General features: G+C 47.3%; 1 protein-coding gene across 1 annotated transcript; it reads right to left on the reverse strand.

The window, feature by feature from the left end:
- Positions 1–3,922: 3,922 nt before the first annotated feature.
- Positions 3,923–21,934, reverse strand: GABRE (gamma-aminobutyric acid type A receptor subunit epsilon). Its single transcript, XM_004390051.1, has 9 exons — positions 21,879–21,934; positions 18,563–18,777; positions 18,068–18,135; positions 11,688–11,908; positions 10,869–10,951; positions 9,305–9,442; positions 4,899–5,051; positions 4,555–4,754; positions 3,923–4,282 (listed from the first exon to the last, which is right to left on the reverse strand). The coding sequence occupies exons 1-9, from the start codon at positions 21,932–21,934 to the stop codon at positions 3,923–3,925; spliced, it is 1,494 nt and encodes a 497-aa protein (XP_004390108.1).
- Between the last annotated feature and the right edge of the window lie 204 nt (positions 21,935–22,138).

Here is a 22,138-nt window from a genome sequence, read left to right on the forward strand (position 1 = left end):
ATGGGGAGAGCAATTAGGGTCACATAACAATGTATGTATAAATTTTTGTATGGGAGACTAACTTGAAATGTAAACTTCATTTAAACTACAGCAATTAAAAAAAAGAGAAAGATATAGGGCCACTGCTATACAAAGAGGGTAGGCAAGAGTAAGTTTGGCATCCAGGTGATCCACTTAGGTACCCCTTGGAAATTCCAAACAAGTTCACCAGCCATAGCCTGAGAAGGGCATGGTGTAAAGAGACTCAAACCCTTCAAGGATGAAGGCTTTAGTTACTGCGCCAGGTAAGCTACCTAGATCAGCAGAGATGCTAGCCAAGAGTAGGGGAAATCTAAAGTGGGTGGTACAGGATGGAGATAATGAGAATTGGTTAAGGCCTCAAGACCAGCTGCAGTGGCAGATGCTCTAGTTTGTTTCACTGACCTTCTTCTTGTAAGTTTTCCTTAGGAAAAGAAGCCCAACATAACTATGGAGGAGTTGCTCCAGAATTTATTTTATGAGGCAAATGGGTTTGAGCTCAGCGTTGAATGAACGATAGCAGATGCTGTGGTGTACTGCTAAGATCTTCCCCCATCCCTGCCCCTGCAGCACAGAGGCTCCCATTTCTACAGCTGCTGAGATTGTTGGAGGCTTACAGTCCTCAGTCAAGTCCCTCTCCAGACATTGCCTGTTGCTGCAGAGACTCTTCTTGCCCAAGTTCATGACACTTCCAAGGTCATGCTCACATCCAACGACCGGCCAATGCCAGAATGTAAAGGCCCAGTCATGTTGGCTAATTTGTGACAACTCTGAAGGACTATCACAACTCTAGAAATGCCCATGTATTCAGCTGAGGCCTTTGTTGTGACTACATTGCCGCCCAATTTCTCCTCTACCCAATCCTGCTCCCTTGACTACCCCGACAGGCGTTGACCCTAAGAGCATGCTCCAATCAACTTGCTGCACTCTAATCTCTGTCTGAGACAGCTTCCTACATAAACTGACCTGTGGCAGTGTGTTTTGCCATACATTATTTATTTATTTATTTTTGCTTTTGATTTTTATTATCATTTCTTAGTATGGACTAACTTTTCAATCTTTTCCTTTACAGTTTCTAGCGTTTTATATCATGGTCGGAAGGGCCTTCCCCATTTCAAGAATACAAACATATTCACCCTGTTATTTTCTAGTACTTTCCTTCAAAAACAGTCTTTAACTCTTTGATTCAGCTGCAATTTTGATGTAAAGAGAGAGGTAGGGATCCAGCTTTACTTATTGTTTTTCAGATGGTTAACTTGTTCTTTCTACACAGTTTATTTTAAAAATTCCTCATTCTCCGAAACTTTTCTAAGGTGTAATGTGCTTTTTTCCTTTCTCCAATTTCTAGATTTTAATGTTTAACTCATTTTTCTCCCACTCTGTTTAGTAACTGAAAGGCTTAAGTTATGATTTTTTTTTTCTTTAAGTACAGTGTTGGCTGCATCTATGAGTTTTTTAATATATGGTGTTTTCTTCATCAATTTTATTTTTTAGGTACTGTGCACCCAATTGTGTTTTCAATTTCTTCATTTTAAAGAATGGTTTATGTAAGCTCTCTAAAAGTTTATAAATGGTAGGACTTCTTATTTCTTCCTAGCTTTATTGTAGTGTGATGAAGAAATCTGATTTGTACTATTTCTATATAGAAATTTTAGTATCTTTCTCATGTAAGAAAAAGTGAGTAATTATTTTCCATTTTCCAAATTACTTATAATTTGCTGTGATTGGGACATCAGAAAATAAACAGTAAAGGCATGTGAATCTCTTATAGGTAAAGTGATTGAGCACCATTCTAAGGACTTTATGGTGATAATGTTGGCTGCTCGGAGTCCAACTTTGTCTCTTCCTTGGTCTTGAGATTGTTTCTGAGTTTCCTTAGAGTTGAATATGTCACAGGAAGCCAGGGTCAGCAAATGTCAACATACATTTAGAGAGTTTTATTTTGAAAGGTGGATCAACCAAGGTCTCTAGGCTTACTCCAAGCCAAGACAGGATATTAAGGTTTCTGAAGTCTAGTCTTACTCCGCTATGGACTGGTTGTGTGACAGTGGACAAATCTCCTATTTGTGCTTCAGCATCTTTACATGTGGGTGGGGAGCAGGGCTGTACTGAGTCTGATGGACTCTAGGAACCTTCTAGCTCTGACTAGGTAGGGGCTAGAGTGATGGACAGAGAAAAAGGGACATGGAGGAGAGCAAAGTCATAGGAGCAAGTCAGGGAATCTGGGGAGGGTACCAAACACCTGGTTACTCTCTTCCTTTTAGTTCCCTACTAATGAGAGAAGGGTGCACGATGCACACTTGGTAGGTCTGGGAGTCGTGGATGAGGGAGGGGAACGGACAGATAAACATTTGGGTCATCAACTTAAGATTTAAAACCTGAGCTGAGAACAAGTTTGAATGCTCAAGAAACCAGCAACACCTTCATACTTTGCCGATATGTTTATTAATATATTTAATATTTTCTCCTTTCAGATGATGGTGACAAAAGCAGATGGACCCCACCCTTACCCACCCACCCCAATAAAATACAGACACAGATTTCATTCAGCATATACAAGCATTGGGGCATGTGTCCAAATTGACCTCACTGGGTTACCAGAGCCAGGAGAGGTTTGATATTGGGGGCAGTCTGAGCATGTCAGGCCCAGGAACTGAGCAGGCCAATGCTGAAGAGAGGCTGCCACTCTGGGCCCTGCCACTTGGGTGTTAGCAAAGGTGAGAGAATCAAATGGTGAACAGAGCTGCCTAGCCCTAAGCATGTGGTCTAGAAGGTGACACTGGGCCCCTGGGTAGTTTCCAGTGAGAGCCACAGTCCTATAGAAATCTGTGCCTCCGAGTTCTCTTCTGCAAAATGGGGATAAGAATCTTGCCCTGACTGTATCACAGGGCTATGTTCAGGCTCAAAATAGAAATATTTTGTCAAAAGTGCTTTGCAAAAGGTAAATTTAAGGGAGTTTGATTGATTGATTGTGATTGTGAGAGTGCCCCAGGGATAAATGTTGACCGGCTCATGGGTCCAGGAGCCAAGGAAGTGGCAGAACTCCTCCGCTGTGCCTTAGGTGGGCACCAGTCAATGGCGGGCAATGCCTGCTATGAGGCAGAGTTCCTTTGGTTCCTTGGCCCCAGGAAGTCACCAAGGCCTAGTACCAGGGTCAGGGCTGGAAAGTCACTGGGGAAGTTACAGAAAGAGTCATAGGGGTCAAAAGGAGGAAGAAGGAGGCATATAAAGCAGGGGCCATTACGATCATCCCACACACAATAGATACCCACTGGATGCAGGGCATTGAATTAGTAGTGTGGATGAAAGATGGAGGCAAGAGGGAGAGGGAAGGGTCACAGCAGCAGAGGGAGGAATACTGTCCCAAAGAGGCTCAACTGCTGGCTCCCCTCCTCCTAAAGGGATAACACCAGTGTCTGTCTATCTGCAGGGGAAGGAGGGGCAGGGATATAGAATCACAGGAGATAGAATCTGTGCACTTTGAGGTTGATGCCAGAGCTGGGCCTGGAGCAGCACAAAGGCGGTGGCAGGGTTTCTGGAAAAGGCAATAGGTGTCAGCACTGTTCGGAGAGAGCTAACCAGCTCATATACAGGCACAGTTTTTGAGAGGTGGCCACTGAGACACTATGGTTTTTAAGACTGAGCATCATGAATGCCCCTTGAAGAATAGAGAGGTGGGCCATTTTACTTGAAATGGGCTATCATGGAAATTCAGTGATTGGGCCAGGTTGGGCAAAGGGCCAGCAAAGACAAATTCTCTGCAGGCTTGTATTTGGGAAAAGAGAAGGAAAGACACTCTCTACTTGCTCTTGCTGTGCTGCTGCTTTCCCTCAACTCCCTTGGCAAGGGGTTTAGGACCTCCTGGGGAAGTGGAGAGGCTGCCCCACAGGGCACCAGCTGGCATCTACAAGTAAAGGCAAACAAGCCAATAGACCACACTGAAGAAGAAGAAGGCCAGTGGGAAAACAACCCGCGAGTAGTCATCCAGGTGGTAGATGTGGATGCACAGGTGGCCCTGCTGCCAGGTGCTACCTTTGCAATTGGGGATCATGCAGAAGTATTTCTTGTAACCCCTGCGCCACTTGCAGCAGATAGGCTTCGAGCGCTGGGAACTACCTGGGTTGGAGGACTGCCCCTCTCCATCACCTCCCTCCTTGTTGACAATGGTGCAGACAAAAGCTTCCTGAAGCTGCCGGGCACGGGCACGGGCTCTCGCACGAGCACGCGCACGGGCTCGCGCACGTGCGCGGCCACGACGACGAGACTGAAATGGACGAGGAAAGAAGTGAGAAGAAGGCAAGGGAAGGGGACCCCAGCTTGATGCCCACCTCAGGATTGTTTGGAGGCCCTGTCCTTGGCACACCATATCTCGCTCCCAGAATTCACATCATCGCATCAGGAATTTATTCAACCCCCACCCCCCACCTCCCCTGGGTACCTCCCCATCAGCCAGTAGCTGGCCACCCATGTGCATAAGCTCCCGTGTCCTCACTAGTATGCCTACAAATTCCACGCCCATACCCCAGTCGCTCATACATGACGAAGTGTCGGAGAAGTACGGGTTTTCATCTGGTTGTAGGTCAGGAAGTTGAGCACAGCAAACTCCGTCAGTGCACAGAAGCAGAAGACAAAGCAGATGGCAAGATAAAAGTCCAAGGCTGTGACATAGGAGACACGTGGGAAATTCTTACGGGAAAACGTGCACAATGTAGTCATGGTAAGTACAGAGGTGACCCCTGCAAGAGCACAGGAGTGGAGGTGAACTCAGCTCCTGAGCTGTGGATTGTACTGCTTAAAGGGCCCAAGAGAAGGCAATTGTTTACCTTGGCAAAGCTACATCACAGTGCATGCTTATGCTTGTGCCTACCTGACCCTCTTACCTAAAGAGGTCCTAGCGGCTGCCGAGTCCTTCTTGATCCAAAAGGAAACCCAGGAGAGCATCGTGGTCACAGAAGAAGGGACATAGTTTTGAAAGGCAACATAGCCAAACTGCCTGCTGACGTTGAAGAAAAACGTCATGACCATGAAATCACCTGGAAGACATGAAAAATGACACTTCATGATGGCACTGACATGAGGCCCTCCCCCTCTAAGCAGTACTTGGACATTAAAGGTGCCATTATTCAGCTCATGGATTCCTCACCACAGTCCTAGGATAGAGGCACATTGTTTGAATCCAACATACAGAGGATCAGAAGAAGCCCAGAAACTCACTGCAAGACCCTTGGCCAGTTCAGATGAGCTGGGGCCAGAACCTCAGTCTCCTCTTTCTCAGTTCACTCTCCCATACCCTACACCTGTCTTTCCAAGGCGGCAGCAGAGTCACATAAAAGTGAAACAATCCGTTAACCCTCTAGATATCAGAACTACACAGCTGATGTCCAGATGGCTGACTGAGGCCTTCACATTCTTTGAAGCAGCATGTCTAATCTGCAGACTTGCATCCCTGACTCCTGCGCCACTGGCCCTTATAATGTATGCACTCAGACAACTAGCCAAGAATGGCCTGTGCTGTGGTGGGGGGAGCAAAAAGTTCCTTCAGCCTTCATGCACACATTCATACACAGGTGAAATGCCTTAGCTATCACTGTTCCACCGATGGCCAGAAGAAGTCACTCTCCTGCTCCAAATATCTGGTGGCTCCTCGCTCCACACAAGCAACAGAATCAAGTCTAGACTGATCTGACACTAAAGGCTTACCATGATCTGGCTCCAACTGACATTTCACACACACACATACATACACACCACCCTTACCCTAAGCTAACCCCATTTGCTCTCAGATTTCCTGAGACGGCCTGTATATTTATACCAATATTCAAACCCTAGGTTCCCTGTTCTGACCCAAATTGAGTGCTTCAGGAAAATAGAAGAATGAGATGAAAGTGAAAATTTCAGTCAGCCCTCTAGATGTCAGGTCTGTAAAGTATACATCCATAAGGCAGACTGAGGTCTTCACATTCATTTGGGCATCATATCCTTGGTCTTGGCTCTCACCCTAGACACCAAAGGCTCTTAAAGGACCTGATGACAACCTACCTCTCCAGCTGGCATCTTCTATTGTACCATCCATGCTGCCCTATACTCCGGCACACCCATCTCCAAACACTCTGCATGCTCATGACTCCATGGTTTCTTTGGGCTTTTCTCTGAGCCTAGAATATCCCCTTTCACTCTCAACAACCTATTGGATTTGTAATAGCTCAAGTGCTGGCTCCCTTAGTGAAATGTTCTGTGGGTTTCCCACAGTTCCAAACTTCCAACTCAGTGATGCTGCAGATTTCCTTGGCCTTGAACCCTTTCAAGGCAGAGCTTACATGGGCCCTGTGGCTTGTCCCTTGCCCATCCAAACCTAGCACAGCCTGGAACCCAGCAGAAGTTTAGTGACTCTTGCTCCTGCTGGTAACAGCTTTATAAAGCAGGCCAGAACACTGATCTGTCTGTGTGTCCTCCTATTTTGGAAAGTAGATCACTTGCCCAGCAGGTCTGGGTGAGCTGGAGCTGAATGAGAAGACTTTCCTACTTACCTTGGTGGCATGGCATTCAACACGCAAGACTTCTTAGATTCTTCTGAAAAAAGGCAAGGACGTAGCCTGGGGTCAGTGGGAGACCTGGGTCCATAGTAGTAGCTTTAGGGACAGAACTCTTCCTCCAGAGCTGCTGAGGGACCATTCTCATACTTGTACCCACTCTGGAGTCTCGGCTGCACCTTAAGACTTTCCTATTTTGCTACAACCATACCAAGAAAAACAAACTCATTGCCATCGAGTTGAGTCAATTCTGACTCATGGCGACCCTAGAGGACAGAGTAGAACTGCCCCATGGGGTTTCCAAGGCTTAAATCTTTACAGAAGCAGACTGCCACTTCTTTCTCCCATGGAGCGGCTGGTGGGTTCAAACTGTCGACATTTGGTTAGCAGCCGAGCCTTTAACCACTGCACCACCAGGGCTCCTAGCTACAACCACCCGCTGCAAAATTTTGCAGAGTTTATATTTTCTTGTTGCAAGAAGATTTGTTATCCTATTGACTGTCTCTATTTTTATCTATTATGGCCAAAGAAGAAATTTTCCATTTGCCAAGAGATGAAAATTTGTCTTTGAAAGCTGGAAGCAGGTTGCTAAATACACTCTTTCTTCTTCATGAGGAGTGGTGGAACATGAGTAAGAGAAGTAAGACATCTGAGGCTGAGGAGCCAAAGCAAGAAAAAAAGCTAAAGATGCTTTCTGCTCTTACCTGCTTTGGCTGGACCATAGCTGACTCATGGTGTCCAATTCTGGGCACTGCGCTCTCAGAGGGACACAAAAAGACTGTTCAGATGACTAGGACTGTAAGGATTAGTATACCCAAAGCCTTGAAGAACAAGAGAAGGAACTAGTCTGTGCAGCCTATAACAGAATATGACCTAGGGCTGGAACAATAATACTGGTCCTTTAATCTTAGCCCTAAGGAAGCATGACTGGACTTAATTTAAACTGGGTAGGTCTAGGGAAAAAGAACTAGGTCCAATGGGTGGAGGTTCCAGAGAGTCCAACTTCAGATGATCAGGGAGATTTTTGATAGAAGGAACTCTCTTGTAAGATACTGAACTCCTGATCACTGGTAAGATTCCAACAGAGGCTCAACAGCCATCAGTAAAAGATGATCCATTCACTGGAGGCAGGGTTGGACTCTCTGAGAGCCTCCTGAAGCAGAATTCTCTGGTTCAAGGCCAAGGGGGCCAGAGTAGCAGACTACCACTACATTCTGAACCCTTGGGAGCTGAGTGCATATGTCTGCTACAGACTATGGTCCTGATGGAGAGAATTGTCCCAGAGGCCAAAGGGAAGGGTTTGAGACCAGTCCCAAAGACAGCTATAACACTAGAGAAACCACAATTCAAGATCAACTAATCTCCAGCAGAAGATAAAGAAGCCCTCCTCAAGAACCTTCCTCAATCCCAAGGAGGGCTGGTGCTTACCTATTATCATGGCTTTGGTGATGATGCCGGCTCTGGGGCTTTGTAGTCACTAGGGCACCATTTTGAAACAATGAACAACCATCTACTAAACGGAACCACTAGTGACTTGAAAGCCCCTGGGCCTTGTCTCCTGTGCCACTTTTGATGGTAGGTCCCCACCTGTCTGGGGCAATTGAGGTGCAGAAAGGCAAGAGGCAGGGCCGTGGTTAGCTGGCAGAGGAGCAAGGATCCCAAGTCAAAGGTAGAAAAACTGCTTCCCCAGATCCCCAGGGAAAAAGGAAAGCATTAATAAAGCAACCCTCTATCCCTGCCTAGTAGTGTGAAAGCAAAGCTCTAGCCAGATGAGTATGAGCTTCCCCTCACCCAGTGACCAACTCCATAAGAGAAGCAAAAGCAGATTTCTGCCTAGCCACATGGAAGCATAACAAGACCCCTCCCATGACAAATGGCTGGTTAGGTGACCGGCTCCATCCACATTCTGGAAACGATGAGGGCAATGCCTTCACTGCCCTGAACTTGGTCAGTATGTGTGAAGAGGGTTTCCAGGGCAGTCTGGGAGCAACCCTGGGGAGGTCCCTTGGCTCCTCATTCAGATCACCTAGGAACACAAGCAAAGATGCTCACACCTAATTAGGATCTGGAGTTTAAGAGACCCAGGACCCTCCCTTTAAGTCCTTGTTAGGGATAAGGTCAGAAAACCAATTGTCACCATGTGTATGTTGACTCCACCATGAAGCCTTTGACATGAATGTGCGCTTGTCAAGTATCAGAACCTCAGAGCTGTTCCTTTAAGATAAATGTCGATGTGATGCAGCAGCATTGGAGCTCTGTGCCCCAGAAACCTCCTCCAGACTATCCCAGCCTTTGTCTGGCTGACATTAGAGCTCCAGCTTCCACCTCCCCTTAGGACAGACTCTGCTTCCCACTTAATCATCTTGGATTGGTTCTGAGTATGGAGAACTCACATGAGCTCCATTCCAAAAAGTCATCCAAGTAGGTCAGTGTTATAACAAAGACCTTGGAATTGAAGGGTCTGCATGACAATGCTAGTTGCAAATTCTGACAGCAACAAATCTTTATCTACTTACCTACCCTTTCAGGGGGCTTGGCAAAGCACTTACTTCTTTGCAGATGAGACTGAGACATAGCTACAAAGTCTCAGTTTCCTCTGCAAACAGTTGTAAGTGCTTAGCATTTACAAGACAGGAGCCATGTACTACAATAGTTCCATGGAATGGCCGCATAGCATTTGTGTGGAGAGCCACCACCAGCCATTCGTACCACCCTCCTTGGTCTCAGCCTAACCCTGGCTTCCATGACACACTTACCAGCTAGGGTTGAGAGAGTTTCAGTTTTGTTGCTCATTCCTTTAAATTCAAACTGGAAGAGCTTCCAGGAGTTGTTCTCATTGATTTCAAGCTTGAAATCTTCCCATCTGTAGATCATCTCACTCATAGGATAGGAAACTGGAAAGCAATATAGGAAGACCATGTGAGACTGGGAAGCTCCTCTGAGGTCTCTACTAGCATGGATTCAGCCTGAGCAATGCCTTGGAGCCCTGACTCTGGCCTCACCAGCTTTGGGACCTTACCTCATTGCTGAAGTCCATTCAGTAAGAATATTTACTGAGCATTCCTCAGTACCAGGCCTTGGGCTGGAAATACAGAGATGAGCAAGGCATGATCCCTGCCCCTCAAGCATTCACATTTTAGTGGATAAGATGGTGAGCATACAGCTAACAGCCTGTAATTGTTGGAGTTGCTCTGAGTAGCCACTGTCCATGAGACAGTGGGGACACAAAGGGGGGAAAGATCAGAAAAGACTTCATGGAGTAGGTGACATCCCAATTAAGTCTTGTAACTTGAATACATATTTTCCATATAGATGAGGCCAAAGGGGCAAAGGGGGTGTTCCATGTACAGAAAGGGTAAAATTCCTGGTGTATTGTGGAAATACCGAAAGTTCATAGGGGATAAGGTGTGCAGGAGCGGGCAGCAGGGGACAGTTCACGAAGGGCCTTGTGGGTCATTCTAAGGAATTTAGAATTATTCCATGAGAGTTAAGGAAGGATTTGAAACTAAGAAGTGATCTGGTTCTAGATGGCATTTCAGCTAGGTCACTCTGGTCATTATGTGAGGACAGTCTGGTGGCAGAGATACCAGTTATAGGAGGCCAGTGTAGTAATTCAGGCAAAATAAAATGAATGAAGGCAGGAGTCAAAGCTGTGACAGACAGAATGCAGAGAAGTAAACAGGCTCAACAGAGATTAAGGAGGGAATACCAATAGGATGTGTTGATTGATTATATGTGGGAGGTGAGGGAAATAGAGGTTTTAAAGTTCTTGGCTTAGACAAATGGTAGATTATGATGCCCTTCAATAAGACCAATGGAAACACAGAAGAAGTAACACATTTGACTTGGAGATAGAGGTTGAGAAAAGACAATGAGTTTAGTCTTGGACATGTTCAGTTTCAAAGTGAAGATATTACAAAAGTCCAAGTGGAAGATGACAAAGGCCTAAACCAAGGTAGTGACAGTGGAAATGAAGAAGAGCAGACATACTTGAGATACACTTCAGACGCAGGTGACTGACTTGATGTGGAAAGGGAGGGAGAAGGAGGAACCCAACACAATGCCCAGGTTGAGCAACATAGTATTATTAGCAGGAAATGAGATGGGCATCAAGGGGGAGGCCCTGGGCAACCTCAGCACCATCTTAGGAGGAAAGCAAAGTGGGGGGATGAGAAAAAGAGGGGCACAGCATGACTCTGGGACCCCAGAAACCCAAGAAATGCCACCAGTATTCAAATACCAGCAGGGTCACCCGTGGTAGACAGGTTTCAGCTGAGCTTCCAGACTAAGACAGACTAGGAAGAAGGACCCGGTACTCACAGCTAGAGAAAGACAGAGGACAAGAGTGAGAATCCATTGGAAATCTGTGCATATGGAGTGTACATTCAGCATCAATGGTCATCCTGGAAGGGAGAGAGGCGCCTCATTAGGCTGGCCCTTAGCGCTTAGATATCCATCCAGCTTGGACCTAGGGGCCACCACCAATGAGTGGCAACAGTGGCATTCGAGACAAAGAACTCAAAGGAGAGATAAAAAGAGAGGAAGGACAGCATGGAAGTATCTGGCTACTCTGGTCTCCAACATCAGAGAAGTATATGGATCAACTTAGATGAGCTTTTGTTTCTTTCCCAGCCCAGCTTCCAGGACCTGTTAACACTCTCCCACTCTCCACCACCACTGCCCCCACCTCCATCAACATAAAACCTTCCCCTGCCAGGCATTCAAGTACCCAGCCTGATCTTAGGTACCTTTCCAAATGCTGTGCTGCTGCTCCATCTGGACAATTTCACCATCGTGGATATGTCTTTACATCCAGTACCCACTGGGATAGAATTGTCTAGGCAACGCAGTCAAAGTGGTACATTCTAGTGGGGAAAGCACTGGACAAGGAGCCAAGTAAGTGGGTACCAGTCTCAACTCTGCCACAGATTTCGTGTGTAGCCTTAAGCAATATCTTTCTATTTTAAAGTCTCAGTGTCTGTATCTGTATATGAAGGGGTCAGGCTAATAGTCTAAAAAACATGTATGGGCCCTTAGAAGTAGCATTCCAGATGAGACCTCTGCCCAAGGATCGTTGGCTAAAATTCCCAGAGGAGGACGGAGGGCCCCAAGAAGAGAGACCGTAGAGGCTTCACATACCTAATTGTGTACAACACCTTGCCATCCCCGTGGATGCGAATCATTTGGTTTGGCATGGTGATTGTGTGCTCTTGGGTCCTCTTAGAATTCCTAAAAAAGGTGTCCGGGATCCATAACTGGCTCACCACATTGCTGTTCAGAACAAGAGTCTCAAAGCTGTCATTGTAGCGGAGGCGTTCATCATACCAGGTCTGGTAGAAGATGATGTCAATGGTGTATTCCTGGTAGAAAGGAAAGAAAGGCGCACACTTGGGGCTGTGGAGACAAAGGACAATCACATACAGACATACTGTTTGCCACTCCCTAACCTGGAGTCTTAAAAGGCAGTGTGATGGAACACTGGACCAGTTCTTCTTTTTTCCCTGAAAAAACTGTTATTTTAATTGGTGTGTATCTTAAATTAATATTAAATCAATAGCAACTTGGAGTTAAGGAAATGCACCTGAAGATTTCAATCATGTCCCCCGAGTCTTCTCCAGGGTTGACATTCGTGGATAAAAAGGTTTCAGCTTCATCAACCCAATCATTTGTTTTTCCCAATGGAGCTGCAAGGACTTCATAGTCAACTGACAGTCTACTCATAGGTGGCTCTTTTTGCCAAAGTGTGATATAATTCTAAAGCTCCCAAGTGTCCAAAGACATCTCTTAGAACTTGGTCAATGGCACAACTACCCACTTTGTGCTATGTTTATTCTACATGATCAATCACATATCTTGGAATAATTCCACCATTTAGAAAGAAAGCATTGCCTGATAGAATGGCAAGATGTGACCGTGATCCGTACAGATCTTACCACTGCAAAGTGATAAACAGAACCGAGTAAGACTGAGACCTAGAATGCCCCCATGGTCACATCACAGTCGACTATTGGGTGAACGCAGTCAAATCAAGGAAGCTGATGATTGCTAAGTATCTTGAAGATTAACATTAGTACAACAATGGGGTGGGTGAGATTCGGTGATCTCTAAAGGTCCTGTTAGCTCTGACCTTCTAGATTCTGAGAATTCTCATCAGCACCATGCTTAAGGGTATACAATTTGTGTCACTGCAACCAGCCAGGGCCCAGTTTTTTCTTATAAGTGAAAGTAAGAGAGTCAGAGGGAGGTAAGAGAACAACACAGTATTTGATCACTAAAAATGATGCGTCTGTAGACTGTGCCCACACCCAGAAACATGAACATAGAATCATGTTAAGGAAGAAAGACAGAAAAAAGCCCATAGACACTGACTAACACTACAGAAACTGAATATGCCCTATGAAATGGTTCCAAGGAAATGAGGAAGGAGACAGGTTAGACTCCAGTGGTAGTTTACTTTCACTTTTTTCCCCCTGTACGGTTGTTTCCACTTACAATCAAATGTTTAAACAAATGTTCACGTAACTTTGGCTGAAACAGGTATTACCTGCCATCCTCTTCCCTCTATTAAATGGAGGCCTAGAAACAACTAGTAAGTGCCCCAACACAGCTCAGTGATACCTAGAGAAAGGGCGTGAGTGAAGCAGACCGAGTTTCTGGCAATTGAGACCCTTCCTCCACCAGTGGGCAAAGGCCCCCGCCAGCCTCTCCTGTGTCTACCCAGCTGACAGACCCTTTGGAATTCACTTCAGTTTGCAAAGAGGAAAGCAGCATGAGTTTGACTGTAGCCATTTTCTGTTTTCAGGTATTCTCAAAAGAAAAGGAACATTCCCAAAGGGACAGCAGTCTGGGGAAGTCTGGTGGCTTACTTGAATGGACTGCGCTCCTCACCTCACTGCTCTGGTGTAGGGCTGTGCTGCTACCCAGGCCAGGTCAACACCTTCTCAACACCCACATTGCCATAGAAAAGAAAAGATGCCAGCTCAAAATAATTTTTAAAAATTGCAAACGCTTTTGATTGTATACAGTGAAGTTTCTCCTTTCAGCTTTTATTTGGGGAGCTCAGATGTTAATTAACCTCAATCCTTCATTCTCCAGAATTATATTAAAAAATGAAGTGAGTCACAAGAGAAATGTCTATTTAGTCTCATGTTTTTCAAACAAAGAGAACCATTTTTTTTTTGCTTTGTTTTGTTTTCCCTTTCAAACAAGAGCCCCTAACCTCTGAATGTGGGTGTGTGCATATGCATAGATAGATCCATGATGATTTGGTCTCCAGATATTTCTTATCCCATAAACTGTCTACTAAACATTGAGAAGAATGCTTAATAGGAAGAAGCTTGAGAAGGGAGAAATTTGCACCACTGGCATAGCAAAGAGAACAGACTGCAATACAGCTGCAAGCAGATTGGACAGCAAGGATCAGAACTAGGCCAGGTAGCCCAAGCTCCTTTATTTTAGAAATAGGGAAACTGAGACTCAGAGAGAAAGGGGCCTGTCCAAAGTCACACAAGCAGGTAATAGCAGCTCCAGGCTCTGAGACGGCCTTCACTGATCTGCCCTCCACAGAGCTGACTTCACTTGCACCAACAATTCCTTTGGTACCAAAGTCCAAGTTTCCTTTTCAGAATCCCTTGGTCCTTCCCCTGGGTTATCCTGCATCAAATGATGCACACCAGTCAGAAACCCACCACCTTGGAGACCAGTAGAGCTCTCAGGGGAGAAAAAGAAAATCCCGTCTTGCCTTTGCTCCCCAGGTCCAAAGGTGGTGAGAGCAGCTGCCCAATTGCTGGGCGCCAGCCAAAGAGGGGGAGACTAAGGATGTGTCCTGGAGCTGGCCAAGAGAGAAGCAGCCAGGAAAGGGCTGGCAGAGCCTGGCTTCCATTCACAGGGGAGCCCCCTACCCCCAGCGTGCCCCACCAGCCTGCCTTCACAAATGGCCTGCAAAAGGGTTCCACAGCCCTAGGTGGCTGGTAGTTCCAACTTGGCCGGCCACAGGCCAGCTTAGTAGCCAGCAGGAAGCTGTCCCCTCCACATCCATGCTGTGCATTGGCTCTATGTTATAAAGGGTTCCAAATGAGCACTTAGTAATTTCTATTTAACAAGATACCAATTGTAAGTTAATTACACATCAACTGATAACTGATGGTTCCAGTGTTTCCCCCATTTGACAAGGGAGCTTTGGATGCACAGGGCTTTTAGCTCAGCCTAAACTCTAGAAATCCAGTGGTCAGGAATTGGCTTAATTAGAGCTGCCTACAATAATTGCTGCAGCAAGAAGCATCCTTAGCAACTGTTGAGGCTGGGACAGGCAGCTATTTCCAACTGGCCACTGCCTTCTAAGTTCAGCCTGGCTGTTCCAAAAATTTAGCCAAGAGATTAGAGGAAACATTTGATGAAAATTCAAGAACTGTGGGCTCAGGTTTCCCTTGCTGAAGCCAAGTCCTGAAGGGAAGGGTCCACCTGACCTCTAGACAACATCCAGTTGGCAGAAGGGTGCCTGAAACTCCCCTCAACAACCACACCAACTGTGCCAGGGAACACTGGGCACTCACAACCCCTCTGAAGCTCAGCTTCCTCAACATAACCCAGGGTGCTAACGGCAGCCCTGCCCACTACACAGGATCTGAGGAGACAGCCCTGTGCATTGGCTCTGCACCCCCTCCTCCAAGAGCAACTCTGCAGGGGTCCCCAGGGAAAAGTAGGCTATGCAAGAACGGGCACCTCACTCAGCCTTAAAGAACTATTGGGAACTGTGTAGGAGCCCAGAGCCCTCAGGGAAAGTCAAGACCACATGAGGGTTTGGAATGTTCAAAAGGCACTTGGCCCAAGCTAGAGCACCACCTCACTGGCCAAAACAAATCAAGTTGGTGGCTCCTCTCTGGACTCGTGCTATGTTCCACACCAGGCTTGGGGACTGCTGGGTTATCCAACTGCATCCTTAGGGCTTGTCATGTATTAGCACTTCCTGGCACCTCAGGGGAGGCCAATACACTCAGCATTTGGAGGCTGGGGCAAGGAGAGATAGGGCTACTGCTCTGCTGCCATGAGGACTCTTGGAAAACTAGCAGATGATAGCACTTGGTTTCCCAAAATTATATCTTGCACAGATAGCAAGGAGACTGTAACCACAATTTTTCCACTACTCTTCACTTTTGGAGGATGCTCTGTCTTATCCAGAAAACAGAGAAAAGCAACATAGGGCCATTTGCTTCATCCATTCATCAATGTGTGTCTTCTCCACACTCAGACTAAGGGAAATGTGGCCACCACCAGACGGGCAGAGGTTAGGGAGGAAAGAGCAAACCAGCTGCCTGCAATTGAGACTGGCTACTTCCACCACACATCGACAGGGCCTTCAAAATCCATCCAAAGGAGCAGAGAGACAGATGTGCAAGGCTGCAGGAGCCATCAGGCTGCTGCACACCAAGCACTACATTTGGCTGTGAGAACACTAATGGCAAGGGTGAAGGCAGAGACTGCTGCAGTTCCCACCTGAGGGTCTCCTGCTGTTATACACTGAATTGTGTCCCCCTAAAATAGGTGCTGTAAATCCTAACCTCTGTGCCTGTGGTTATAATTCTACTTGGGAATGGGTTGTCTTTGTTATGTTAATGAGGCAGGATTAGTGTAGGGTGTATTTTGAGTCAATCTCTTTTGAGATATAAAAGAGATTAAACAAGTGAGCAAAGGAGAGATGGGGGAAAATAGATGCCAAGCCACATGGAGATCTCCAAGGAATCAGGAAGCAGAAGCTGAAGAGACAAGGACCTTCCTCCAGAGCCAACAGAGAAAGCCTTCCCCCAGAGCCGATGCTCTGAATTGAGACTTCTAGCCTCCTAAACTGTGAGAGAATAAATTTCTGTTTGTTAAAGCCACCCACTTTTGCTATATCTCTTATAGTAGCACTAGAGAACTAAAACACCTGCCCAGCTAGAAAACAATCTTGAGCCAGTTTCCCCACCCCCACACCAATCATATGGAAGTTCCATTTCCTATTAAGATTAAACAATGGCCACGGTGGAGGGGTCACAAAACCCCAATCTCTGGCTCTTGCTCAGAACCTAGTTTACATACAATTTTAACAAAACTAATTGCTATGTTGATACCCATTTCAAAGAGGTAAATTGCCAGGCCAAAAGGAAACTTCAATTCTACTAGTAGTAAGCACATTGAAAGCAGCCAAAAAGGAGTTACAGGCCTTTCCTTGATCTAACAGGAGAACATCAGGACCATGTGTAGCGGGCAGTCTCCAAGATGGCGCCCGGTGATCTTCACCTCCTGGTGTTCATGCCCTTCTGTAACCAAGCACCATGGAGAGATCTCACTCCTCCACTTAGCCTATGCAAACATCTTGATCTATCTTGAACAGTTACTTACCTCTGAGTATTTATTTGCAAGGCCCGTCTCAGAGACTAGGCTCTGAACTCACCCAATTGCATGGTGCTTGCTGGGCACCAGTGGGTACGCTCAAACTGAGTCTAACATGGGCCAGGCCATATCTATGGCCACGATGGAATTGGTTACCACAGCCTTTCTCCTTGTCAAGCTCCGCAGATGCAAGTAACTTTTGTAGAGCATCTTTTGTAATTCATTTGCTCAACTAACATATACTGAGTCCTTGACATCAAGGAGCCTGTAGTTGAGAGAGCAAGGCAGACATATAGCAGATAATTACAATAAAATGAGGGAGGGGCGATCAGGTAAACAGCTGTGATAGAAGCTAGAAAGATACTAGTGGCAAAGAGAGGAGTGTGGTGTGAATAAGAAGGGAGCAATTAATAGCGGTGGAGGTCAGGGAAGATGCCACAAGAGAGGTATCACTTGAGCTTGATCCTGAAGGATAAGGATTTTGACAAGTAGAAAAGTGGAGCTATGGCATTGCAAGCAGGGAATAGTTTGAAGGTACCAAGTGGGAACATCTGTACTCTAGTGTGACTAGAACGCATGGTCTCTAGATGGATGGAGAGAAATAAAACCAGACTCCGGTGCTGGCTTCAGCCATGGAGGGCCTTAACTGCTAGAGTGTGGGCTTAAACTTCATGCTGTATGAGGAGGGTCAGCACTGCAGGAGGTATGCCACTGGGAGGCCAGTTTAGTAGGGAGTAGAGGGTGGGGAGAAACTTTTGCATAGTCCAGGTGGGCTAACGGAACAGTACTGACACTAGGACTGTAGTGGTGGAAAGGAGAGAAGGAACCAGGGAAAAATGAGAGAAATCATCACAGAGCAAGAATTGATAACTACAGACTTAAGTCCATAAACAAACATCATTATCAGAAGAAAAGAGCCATTTCATTGTCATGTTTAAAACTGCTTTATTGTTTTTATTTCTGGAGGTCCTCTTCAGGCAGCAAGTGACTTACCTTTTCCAGTCTTGTTCCCAAGTCAGTGCTGGTTAAAATCTCTCCCAAAAATTCTTGGAGTGGTTACAGGCACACAGAACAGAAAACACAAGCATATGGAAAGTCCCTAGGTCAGAAACCTAGGCTAGGAGATATTGTAATCAAAGCTCGGTACTCACCATGTCCAGGGTTGAGAGAGGACCCAGGCTGTTGACAGAGAACTGGACACTGACCACAGTTGGCTTCTCTGTAAGGGAAGAGAAGTGGCAAAGGGTAAGTGTCAAACAGGGGTGTGGGGTAGGGGAGGGAGTGGTCAGAGGGGAGGAAAGGGGAGTCAGGTAACCACAGTATGGGCATCCAATGCTATTTCTTTCTTTGTTCTTTCATGGCAAGATCCCATTCATGGACCATTAAAAGTTGAGTGGATGTCGAAGGTCAACCACGTGTCCATCATTGCATTTTGTAGTTGGAAAACTGAGGGTGAGAGAAGAGTCTTGACCAAGGTCAATGGCAACGCTGAGACTAGAGTTAGTATCTCTTACCTGGTAGGCTGGCAGCACATGTTCTCATGCACGTGCATGGCACCCTACCCTATACACCAGGTCCATTCTCCACACCTGTGCCCTCGACTCCCCGGCCCTCCAGGAGGGGGAGACTTTTGCTCTGCTACTTACCACCAATGCCAGGGCGCAGTTTGTGGTCATAGTTGCTCAGTATGGTGTTCAGGATCTGAGAGGCTTCTGAGCCTCCAGCAACTCTGCGGCCAGTAGCAGGGGGCTTTGGTCCTTCAGTGAGAGGCTTCTTTTTGGGGTCCTGTGGCTTGGGGCCGTAGAAGCCATCACTATTGCCAGAGGCTCCCTTCTCTGACTTAGCCTGGGGTCCTTCAACCCTAGAACATACAAAGAGTGAATGAAGGTATGCTGCCCACTCTGCTGGGCCCCAACTGGAACGCTGAGACAAGGCAGGATTCCTTCACCCGGAGACTGGCATCTAGCAAATGGATGGCTGACAGAGTCCAACGTGAGCTCACAGCATGCATCACAGCTAAAAAATGAAAACTAAAAGAAAAGCCTTCTGCCCAGTGTCTGAAACTCACCCCTTGTGTTAGAAGTCAGGGTCAAGCTACCTTTGTGGGAGACAGTGATGAAAAGGGGCCCCAGGGGGCTCTGAGGGTCTGGTCGTGTCCTAGATCCCAACCTTAGTGTCCTTCTGTGAGTGTGTTCATTCTGTGACAATTCATCACTTGCACACTTAGGACTGGAGTACTCTTCTGTATATATGCTTTCTTCAATAAAAATTATTTTAAAAAATAAGAATGGCCCATCTGCCAATATACAGATCTGAACTGGATCTTGATTTTAAAAAGCAAACTGTAAAAAACCCAAAACAAAACAAAAACATTTACAATACAACAGGGGGGATGTGAACACTAACCGGACAGTTGAGGTATACTTTTAAATGATAGGTGTAATAATGGTACTGTGTTATGTTTTCAGAAAACCCTGGTGGCATAGTGGTTAAGAGCTATGGTTGCTAACCAAAAGGTCAGCAGTTTGAATCCACCAGCTGCTCCTTGGAAACCCTGTGGGACAGTTCTGCTCTGTCCTATAGGGTCACTATGAGTCGGAATCGACTGGAAGGCAGTAGGTGGTGGTGGGTGGTTATGTTTTCAGAGAGGCCTTAAATTTTAGACTAGAGATACATTCTAAAATAATTACATATGAAATGATGAAGTGTCTGAGATTTACATTAAAATCATGTAAATGAGTAGGGGTATAGAGGAAGCAAGAGTGGCCTTAAGTTGATAATTGATGAGGTTGGTGATAGATACAGGGCTATTTACCCTGCTATTCCCTCTACTTTTACGTGTCTTCCAAACATTTTCATAGTAAAAAGTCGGGGTTGTTTTGTTTTGTTTGTTTTTTAAAGCCATCAGCCAAGATTAATCTGTGGTGGGAAAGCAAGTGAGTGGTTTCCTTTGGGGAGGAGAGGGAACGGGGAGTGGGGAGGGGGGACTTCAAGGGCACTGGTGAGGTTCCATTTCACATTGTGAAAACCCACTGAGCTGTTCACACATGATTTCAGCACTTTTACATTTGTATGTTACACTTCCAAAATAATTTTATTTAAAAAAAAAGCCATCAGGTCACTTGCTCCCTATGACACGGGGTAAACAGGGCAGGACATGTGGGCTTGGCCCCTTATTGTGGACCATTTCTCTGCAGTGTTTCAAGCTCTGAGGACTGCTTAACTGGCATATGATGTGCCAAGTCTGTGCCATTTCTCATGTCTGAAGTGGCTAATTCCCACTGTGGACAAGGCAAGAACTGCGCTTGGGAAAAGCAGTTTCCACTTTCCAATACCATATCCAGAAGACGTCCTCTTCTCCTGAGGCTTCACAGGTCCCTCCCTGAGGTGGAGCCGAATCTCTACACACACACACAAACGCACATGCACGCACACACACACACACACACACACACACACACAGGCACACGCATGCACACACACCCCAGGATGCTACTTCTACTGGCTGCAGGAAACAGAGCAGAAGGGATGCAGTTTTTTTTTCCCTCCTTATCAACCCCCCTTTTGACTTTACTGATGGAGAAACTGAGACCCAGAGGAGGGACGGGCTTGTGCCCAAAGTCATTCAACTAATTCGAGGCTGAGCCTGGACCAAAGTGAGGTTTCCTGGTTCAACATGGCCTTGACGTCGTAGGGCGCCATGGTGTTGGCAGTGTCTGGCTCTTAGTTCCCGCAGCCCTTTCTCCTGGCTAGAAGCGCAGCTCCCCTCTCAACAGTCCCTCTCCCCTGCTGCTTCCTCCCTGCCCCCCCTTCCCTCTTTTGCCCCTGCCAGTCACCATGTCAGCTCTCCCAACTCATGCTAGTCACATCTGGAGTGCTGTGGATGATCTGGAATTCCTAGTATGCACTCAGAAACATGTACCACACAAGCCCCAGCTAAGGCCAGCCCCACCCGAGGGAACCAGGAGCCAGCAGGGAGCCACCCAGCCCCTCCCTGAGGAGCTGGCACAGTCTGGTGGGAGGAGAGAAGCCGAACGCCCTCTCCCCAAAACAGATAAGCCAGCCCAGAGCCATGGGGCCTTCGAAAGAGTGCAACAGATCAACAAGCTAAGGAACTTGTGACAGTTCACAGCCAGCGGGAAAACGTCTCCGAAACACAAAGCAGTTATCTTCCTCTCTAAAAAGCCAAAAATCCAGGGGACATCCTTTCTAGCAAAGTCCCAGGGTCAGAAGAAGGTGTGAAGGAAGCTGACAGCTCAAAGGAAACCCACTGCTAGCCTTTGGGGGTGGGAGTGGGGTGAAATCCAGGACCTGAATCACAGACCTCAGAGATTAACATTCCAGGCCCCTGGCTCCAGTCCCCCGAGACCTTGTGGGGGGGTGTCTGGGGACAGGGAAGAAAGGGGAGACTGGCAGGACGGAGTCCTAGCTAGGACGGTAACCCTGAGACTGGCACCAAGAGGCGGGATGGGAAGCAAAGTCAAGTCAGAGTCGCCCGGCACAGTGCCTAGTACTCAGTAGGCGCTCAAAAACAATTCGAGCAGCAGAGAACAAACTAGCAACACTCCAACATTTCAAGCGGCTTCGCTCCCCTAGCCCAAGCGCCACCTTCCCCAAGTCCACCCCCCAGTTGCGCGCGCCAGCCCTGGAAGGGACTGGGGGCTGCGCCCCTCTTCCTGCCAGAGACTCAGGAGGGAGGGGAGTGCTAGCCCCCAGGTTGCTGCAAGGGGTTGGAGAGCGCGAGTCCGGGGATAGGAGCGGAGAGGAGACAGGTGTCCCGCCTTCCTTCAGGGGTGCCCTCCTAGAGGGAGCGTGAGGCGACTGAGGCGCGTCGAGGGGCCGGGGCGCCAGCGAAAGCCGAGAGCTGTGTTGGGCGTGGGGCGCGGGGTCCAGGAGTCGGCCTCGCGCCGGGGGGGGGGAACTGGGCGTCCCAGGCTCCGGGACCCCAAGAGGGAGTCTCACCTCGACTGAAGGAGCATGCACACGCCCAGGAGGAGCACGAGAACTCTGGGCGACATCACGGCGGGGGACCCGGGGCGACTACCTGTGAGGAAGTCGCTGCCCGCGGTCTGCAGCTCTGCTGGCGGGGGTGGAGGCTTTTGCTCCAACTTTCACTCCTCCCCTCGCCCCGCCCCCGGCCCCGCCCCTGGCTCCTGTGGAAATCTCCTTGGTCAGAGCTTGGGGAGTAGGGCGCGAGGAGGGAGAGGGAGCCCCGCGCCCCT

This window comes from Trichechus manatus, unplaced genomic scaffold (genome assembly GCF_000243295.1).
Source record: "Trichechus manatus latirostris isolate Lorelei unplaced genomic scaffold, TriManLat1.0 scaffold00279, whole genome shotgun sequence".
Classification (NCBI taxonomy): Eukaryota; Metazoa; Chordata; class Mammalia; order Sirenia; family Trichechidae; genus Trichechus; species Trichechus manatus.